The sequence below is a fragment of the Fukomys damarensis genome, unplaced genomic scaffold (genome assembly GCF_012274545.1).
Source record: "Fukomys damarensis isolate Sample0158 unplaced genomic scaffold, DMR_v1.0_HiC HiC_scaffold_17, whole genome shotgun sequence".
Taxonomy (NCBI): Eukaryota; Metazoa; Chordata; class Mammalia; order Rodentia; family Bathyergidae; genus Fukomys; species Fukomys damarensis.
Genome location: NW_022900929.1, coordinates 33,167,123 through 33,175,210, shown reverse-complemented (window position 1 = coordinate 33,175,210; position 8,088 = coordinate 33,167,123). Strand labels below are relative to the sequence as shown.

General features: G+C 44.4%; 1 protein-coding gene across 1 annotated transcript in view; it reads right to left on the bottom strand.

Annotated features, from left to right (window-relative positions):
- Positions 1 to 8,088, bottom strand: part of Tgm5 (transglutaminase 5) — a 37,112-nt gene that overhangs the window by 28,507 nt on the left and 517 nt on the right. The window contains exons 2-3 of the mRNA XM_033764971.1: positions 2,551 to 2,730; positions 2,161 to 2,406 (exon numbers count right to left, since the gene is read on the bottom strand). Of these exons, the coding sequence (XP_033620862.1) occupies positions 2,161 to 2,406; positions 2,551 to 2,730 (426 nt within the window). The remainder of the gene's footprint in view (positions 1 to 2,160; positions 2,407 to 2,550; positions 2,731 to 8,088) is intronic.

The window sequence follows — 8,088 nt, the reverse complement described above, 5'->3', positions numbered from 1 at the left end:
ACAGGCTTTCAAAACATTACAAAATACACCAACAAACATTTTTGTTTTTTCCTTTTTCCTGTTGGGAATCTCCAGAAGTTTTGGAAGGAACATGTGTTACTTTTGTGATATAAAAATCTCTTTAAAGTTAAGAACAAGCAAACCAAAGGTCAACACGGGCAGGGTGCTTTCTGCAGGGCCCTGGAACTGTGTGGAGGCCCTGCCCCAGCCTGAGGTAAAGGGGCCTCCTGCCGTTCTGGGCTGGGCCAAGACGGGAGGGCATCTGTCCAGGTATGTTTCTTGAGGGTTTGGCCCAGTGGTGAGAAGTGGCAGGTTCACAGCTAAGGCCATATGCATCCCTGAGCCACCATTTGGGGCCTCTCAGCAATTCCCTAGCACAGGCCCTGGCTGTAGCCCCTCTCAGCCCTCACCCCAGTCTCCCAGGGAACTGACCATGGCACAAGCTTAGGGAGAAGGCCATGGTCTTCCCACAGCTCATGGAGGCCCTCATTACAAGTCTGAAGCCCATGGACACGTGCCTGCATGTGTGTGCAAGTGTGTGTGTGTGTGTGTGTGTGTGTGTGTGTGTGTGCGTGCGCATGAGAGAGACACACATACACACACACAGGAAGATACAGAAAGACACACACAGAAGACAGCTGGCCCTCCTGGGTCCAGGGGTGGGCCTCTTCCCTTGGCTGGTAAATGGCCGGCCTGGACATTCTGGAAATGGGGGTAGGAAGTGGTGCGGTGTCAAAACCCAGCTGGGGCCCTGGCTCGCCACTGGACTCAGCAGGCCCCCTTAGTGTAAGGTCAGGGGAGACCGAAGAATGAGGGGCAGGATGGAAAGATGACGGGGAGGGTGGAAAGAGGCTCATCTTCCCACTGAGGCAGAAGCAAGACTCGAGACCAGGCCCACCCCTCTTGCAGATCGTCTGCCCTTTTCCCCACTCTCTCCTCCTGACACGGTCCTCCACGTCCTCAGATTTGCCCACATATATACCCTTGACCCCGGTCATGGCTAGAGGACAGGACCTGTGGGACAGGGGGTGCAGGGATACTCGCTGTGGCTTTGTTCATATGAGAGAACAACTGGAGACGGCCAGAATACCCAGGAATAGGGGCCTAGTTGCCAGTATTTGGTGTATTCCATCAGTGGGATGATTGTAGATCTTAGGGGAAAAGTTCTGAAGGAGAACATGTCTGCAGTTGATACGTAAATGAAAATACAAATTGAAGGTAGTGTGCATTTTTTAAATCCCACTCGCAGTATATATTGTACAAGCACATGTACACACACACAGAGGCATATTTGATTAAGTATAGAATCTTTTTTAAGATTACACAAGAGTGTTTACAGGGAGAATGAAACTACGTAAGAGTGCTTCTGCCAGGGAAAGGAACCTGAAGCTTAAGAGGTTTTTCTTTACATCGTATGCTTCTCTTTCCTTTCCCCTTCCCCTCCTTTCCTTCCTTCTCTTGTTCCTTCCTTCCTGTTTTATATTTTATTTCATTCCTCAAAAATTCAGTGTAGCATATTTATCATTTTTAAAATGAAAAACTGAGTCACGCATGCTGACTCATGCCTGTAATCCCAAGCACTCCGGCAGGCTGACTCAGGGGGATTGCAAGTTCCAGCCCAGCCTGGGCAATTTAGCAAGTTAGAGAGACCCCGTCTCAAAATCAAAAACAAAAAAGAGCTGGGGATGTAGCTCAATGTGAAGGCCCTGAGTTCAATGCCCATTACTGCAAATAATAATAGTTTAAAAATGAATAAATGAGAGCTGGGGATTTAGCTCAGTAGTTCTGCTGCCTGCCTTGCAAGCACAAGGATGCGAGTTTGATCCCCGGTACCAAATAAATAAATAAATAAATAAATAAACAAAAATGCTGCAAACTTAAAAAATTTTGACAAAAAGAGCTGTTAACAGTGGTCAAACTTAAACTTAATTAAAATAGTGTTCTGTTTAAGTAAAGTTTGTTGGTTTTATAATTTTAAAATTCTAAGTAAGCAAATAAATAGCAAGATGTCCCTGACCTGGTTGTTGGTAGATGGGTGGACGCTGTGTTTAAGGGACAGGGGGGTTGTTGGTGGCCAGGGAGCAGGACTTGAAAACCCTCAAGCCTGGGTGGCTGTGAGCCAGGGGTGAAGGAGTGCCCCCCGCCATGTCACTGGCTCACCTGGGCACCAGGGATTGAAGAGCACGATGAACTCCCCAAGCTTGTAGGCTGTGACAGATCCCTGGAAGGAGGTGATGTGCACTTTCAGCAGGTACCGACCCACAGCTGCCATGGGTGGGGCACACAGGCTCACTTCCAGGGAGGTGGGCCCCGGGGTCTCTGGCAAGGCAATCCAGGGGCTAGGGCCTCCATGATTTCCCAGGCTGAACACTGCCCGAGTCCCTTTGGCCAGATCTGGCAGGGGTCCTGGGAGGAAAACAGAGCTGAGAACCTCTATGGTGACCTCCCAGCCCAGCCCTCTAAGCATTCCTACACACACACACACACACACACACACACACACACACACACACACACTGTCCTTGTGAGCCAGCTGAGGGAAGGTCTCACCAGTCTCAACCACAAAGATGATGTTGTCCAGGCCTGGCTGAAAGCCGCGGTTCCTGAAGTACAGGATGATGCTGAAGGCCTGGCCTCTGCGGACAAGGAGGTGGTCCACACTGATGTCATCGGTGTGATGGTACACATTGTTCCAGGAGCTCCGGAGGTCTGTGAGGGCAACCTCCAGCCCTGTGATGAGGCAGGCAAGACAAAGGGGTTGCGGATCAGGGTCTAGTCCTGCTCATCACTTGTGCAAACTTGAGAAAGAAACAGCTTCTCTGCACCTCTGTTTCCTCAGTGAAATAGATTCCATAGTACTAGCCCGACAAGACCATAATGAGGGCTGCATGATCTTCCATGAAGGCAGGTTTCTCCTCCCTCCCTTCCTCCCCTACTTCTCTGACACTGTATCCTCTTCTTCCTTATGCCCTCCTGGAGGAGACTGGTTTTTAGCCTCTGTCTGACTTCTTTCATAGACCTGCCCAAGTCTGATTCCTCCTTTTAGCCCAGCATATCTTCATTTTCATCCTCACATCGATTTTCTTGGCCTGACATTAACAGTCTTACTTGCCCACGGACCAGCTTCCAAGCCCAGGAGTAAGTCACTGGGTCAGCTACCCTGGGTCAGTTTCCCCGGATTAGCTACTCTATGTTTAGCAATTTGCAAACTTTCTGACACCATCAATCCCATGTGCCCTGTGTCCTGGGAGCTTGGCTGCTGAGCAAAGTCAAGGAAAATTCCGCCCTAGCTATCTGGAGCTTTGCAAATACACGGGCTGACTTCACTGTTCTCCAAGTGTGCCCTCTTGGAAGGGGTCTGTTTCCAACCTTTGGTTTGACCACGGTTTTGTCATTGTCCTCAGTAATTTGGGGGTGGACATAGCTTTAAATTACAATCTCCTCAGTCTGTATCTCTTTGTGTGCCACCAAGTCCCTCCACTTTTCCCATTAAAATGTCTCTTGTGTCCATCTGTCCCTTTCCACATGCATATAATTCCATTCTTACCTAATTCCTGGTGGCCACACTCACAACTTTCGACAGGTCTGCCTCTGTGTTGCCTCCTACCACTTCCCCTTGACATATTATCAGTTACCGGATCTTACAACAATTTGATCGTGCTACCCTTCTGCTTTAAGAGTTCTAAGATACTCCACAGTCTGCCATGTGAAAGGAACATTCCTTTACCTGACTCTTAGGACCCTCTATGCCTGTCATGAACTTATGTTTGCATTATTCTTCTCACTACCTTCCAGCCAATCTGTCCCGAGAAAATGGTCCACCTCTCTGTCTGTGCATTTGAGCAAATTCCACCTGTTGTCCAAGACCGACATCCCTCCTGAAGCCTGCCCTATGATCCCACCTTCTTGCTATGCCCCACTCATCTAAAATTTACATCATTCTGAATCTGAACAGTTCAACTGACACAGTTAATTTATGTTATGTTCATTGGTTCACTTACACCAATTTTTTTTTACTGAGACCCTACTAGTTTCAGGCTCAGCATGAGTTGCTCAAATATTTTTCTTAGTTGTTTTTTTTTTTTTTTTGCTATTTTAAGATTTTTTAAAAATGATAGAACCAAGTCATCTGACAAAATCCAATACCTCTTCATGATAAAAATACTCAGCATACAAAGAATAGAAGGCATTTTCTCAACCTGATAAATGGTATCAGTAAAAGCCTGCAACTTTTTGCAGAATGACTGTTTTTTTTCCCTCCCAAGATAAAGAACAGGGCAAGGACATCTGCTCGTATCCTTTGCTATGGCCTGTGTCTGGACATCCCCCAAAGCCTCATGCAGTCATAGGAGAGAGTTTTTGGAGGTGGTTGGATCTAGAGTGTGCGTCAATGGGATTAAGGATGTGATGCTGGGATTGATTTGTGTGTGATGTTAGGATTAAGGGTGCCCCACCTGGATGTGAGTGCTACCCTCCCTAAGGGTGTATAGCCTCGATAGGATATGAGAAACAGAAAGAGGGCTACTGTTGCCACTTAAGCAGCTTGATGCTGCTTTTTCACTACTTCACTGTTTTGCTGGCCTCTGCCTGCCATGAACTGTTTCTCCTCTGAGACACCACCCTGCCGTGGAGCCAGCCAACTCTGAACTACAACCTCTACAAACTGTGAGTTACAATAAACCTTTCCTCCTTTAACTTTGGGTGTCAGGTATTTTGTCTTAACAACGAGAAAAGTAACTAAGACAGCCCTCTACTCACTATTGTATTGGAGTTTCCAGCCAGGCTATTAGACAAGGAAAATAAATCAAAGATATTCAAATAGGGCCGATGAAGCAAAATTGTCCCTCTCAACACATGGAATGATCTTTTTAAAGACAAAACACTGAAATGTTAGAATTACTGTCTTCATTTTTTAGCTTTTTTAAGTGTATATTTATGATAAATAATAACTGTAATCATCTTAGTGAGTTAATACATAGGCAGATCACATCTCGATCACTTTCCTCTTTTTTCCCACTCTCCCCTCACTCCTCCTCCTCAGAGCACCTCAATACACAGACATAATCTTTTTGTCGTTGTTGTTTTTGTTTTTTGATACAGGCTTTCACTGTAGTTGAGACTGACCTGGAACTCCCTATGTAGCCCAGGCTGGTCTCGAACTAACAGCGATCCTCCTGCCTCAGCCTCCCAAGTGCTGGGATTATAGGCATGCACCACCATGCCCAGCTTCATAATCTTATGTATGGAAAATCCTAAGGGATTTCCCGTCTCATCCCCCAAGTTGGGATTATAGGCATGCACCACCATGCCCAGCTTCATAATCTTATGTATGGAAAATCCTAAGGGATTTCCCGTCTCCAGCTCCATTTAAAACTATAATACTCATAGAAGAAAACATAGGGGTAAAGCTTCACAATCTTAGACTAGGAGATGGTTTCTTAGATATGCTAGTAGAAATATAAGCAGTGCAAGAAAAAAATACATTGAACTTCATCAAAATTAGTAACATTTTCTTTCAAGAACATCACAAAGTGAAAAGATAACCCACAAAATTGAGAAAATATTTGCAAATCATGTTTGTAACAAGAACTTCTATCTATCATCTATTTATCTATTATACAACTTTACAACAAAAGACAACCAAAATATAAAATGGACAATGAATGTGAACAGATATTTCTTCAAAGAAGATAGGCAAATGGCTAATAAGCACATGAAAGGATGCTTATTGTCATTAGTACATAAGTGAGATAGGACTTCACATCCATTCAGATAGCTGTGATGAGAAAGACAGATAACAACAAGTGTTGGTGAGGGTAGAACCCTCCTACACTGCAGGTGGATTTGGAAAGTGGCGGGGAGCTTTGGAGAACACTGGCAGCTCCTCAAAGTGTTAAATGTGACACGACAATATTCCCAAGCGAAGTGAAAGTATACATTCCCCCAAAACCTATACGTGATACCAGCTTTGTTAATAATTTCCCCAAAGTGGAAACAACATAACTGCTCATCAACTGATGAACAGATCAACAAAACATGGTAACAGAATATTGTCTGTCGTGAAAAAGAAAGCTGAACCTGCTATACTGTGGATGAACCTTGAAAACGTCATGCTCAGGGAAAAAAGTCAGACACAAAGGGCAGGTGTTGTATAATCAATTTATACACAATATCTAAAATCCACATAGAAAGTAAATGAGGGTTGGTCAGGGGATGAAGAGAGATGGAACAGGATGTAACTGCTAATGGCTGTGGATTTCTTTTAGAAGCGATGAAAATATTTTGGAACTAGGTAGTGGGGTGCATGCAAAACTTCGGTAAATATACCAAAGCCCACTGAATTGTGCATTTTCAGTGGGTGAGCTTGATGGTATATGAACCAAATCGACTGTAATAAATATTGACTCTAATAAATATTATCTTCTTAACCTCTGGAAGTTCTTATTACTGTTGACATACATCTTTTTTATAAAATAGTTTGTTATTGTTATTATTATTATAAGATAAATAAGCAAAATAATCCAGAAACATTTGCCACATTGAATAGAGCTCTCTGACTTTTGCAAAACCACCTGTATTTATTTCAGATTTCACATTCACTCAGCACTTTCCCGCAGGTCTGTCACCACAAGGTTGGCCACTGTGCTAGGCACTCTAGGACCATCGCATTTAACCCTTGCCACAACCTAGGAGGGATCAAATGTTATGTCAGCCATACTTGGAGAGGAGAAAACTGGGTTTGGGTGGATTAAATGTTTTGCCTTTGGTTAGACTCAAGAACTCTGACCCAAGGCCAGTGCCCTTTTTATTCATCACCTAATAGCTTCTCTCATTGCTGGCTTTCCCTCATGCTTGAAGAGAGCATACCAACCCTATCAGCTGTCTTTTTCCTAGTAGTGGAAAAAGCAGCTCACTCCTTTTGGAGGCCAGCTGGCTAGATGTGGAGCCCTAACTGGCTCTGGCTCAGGTGTGTGACTCAGGCTACCCAACAGGTGGGGCAGCTTCTGCCTTGAGGTGAGCACTTTGGCCAGGTCTCATTCTGGATAAATCATGGGCCAGTCAGTCTCTGCCTCCAGCACAGGGCTTGCTCTGAAGGCCAAACAGCAAACATTCAGTAGGGGTTTTGTTTTCTGCCAGACTTGTTTGTCCTTCTTGGGGTGAGGAGAGATGATCAGGGAATTAAGAAGATGACAGTAGGAAGAGCTATGAAAGGAAATGCTCTCAGGAGAGACACTCCCTCTTACATCCGAGAGGCCAGTTTAAGGGTGTTCACTGTGACGCAAACAACCTCAGTGCTCATCTGCATGGGACTGGGGGTTGATACATTTCGTCTACACCTACAGCACAATCTGAAAAGGGGAAATACTGACTTAGAGCTGTAGGTATTGACCAGCATGGACAAAGCTCCAAGACATACTTTTGAGTAAAAAGAAAAAAATGAAGGTAGAGCAATATTTATAGCATGATCTACCATGAATAGTTTTTAAAAGCTACACATACTAATCCTGTGTATTATGATAGGTGATAGAGAGAAAGATAGATGGACAGAAAGATAGATGTGTTGCTGGTAACCGTGGTTCCTCTGGCAATGAGGCTGGATAGGAAGTCAAGTCAGGTTACTATGACTTTATCTGTAATTACTGCTTTATTTTTTACTCCAACTATGCATTGATATATTTCCTCTGTAGTTAAAAGTTATAAAAAATTTTAAATTAAAAATGGAGCACAAAAAATAGTGAAGGCAAGGCAGTGACATTTGTAGAGCAAGTTAAAAGCTCATACCTATAAGTAATTTCAGTCAACTATTAAATTTTCATAGTAGCTCTTTCTAGAGAGAGGGACGATGGTGGTAAGATTGATTAGGGTGAGGAAGAGCCCCTCTGAAATGAGGAAAGAAGAGAAGAACATTCAGAGAACTTTAAGCTGGGAGATAACTTCAAGACTGTGGTCCAATTCCTTCCATTTTTCAGGCACAGGAGGTAGAAATAGCAAAATGACTTGCACAGTGTCAAGATATCAGCTAGTGTCAGAGAAAGGTAGGAACCCCGGCCACCTACTCCCTATCCCTAATCAGCCCCCCCCCCCCCC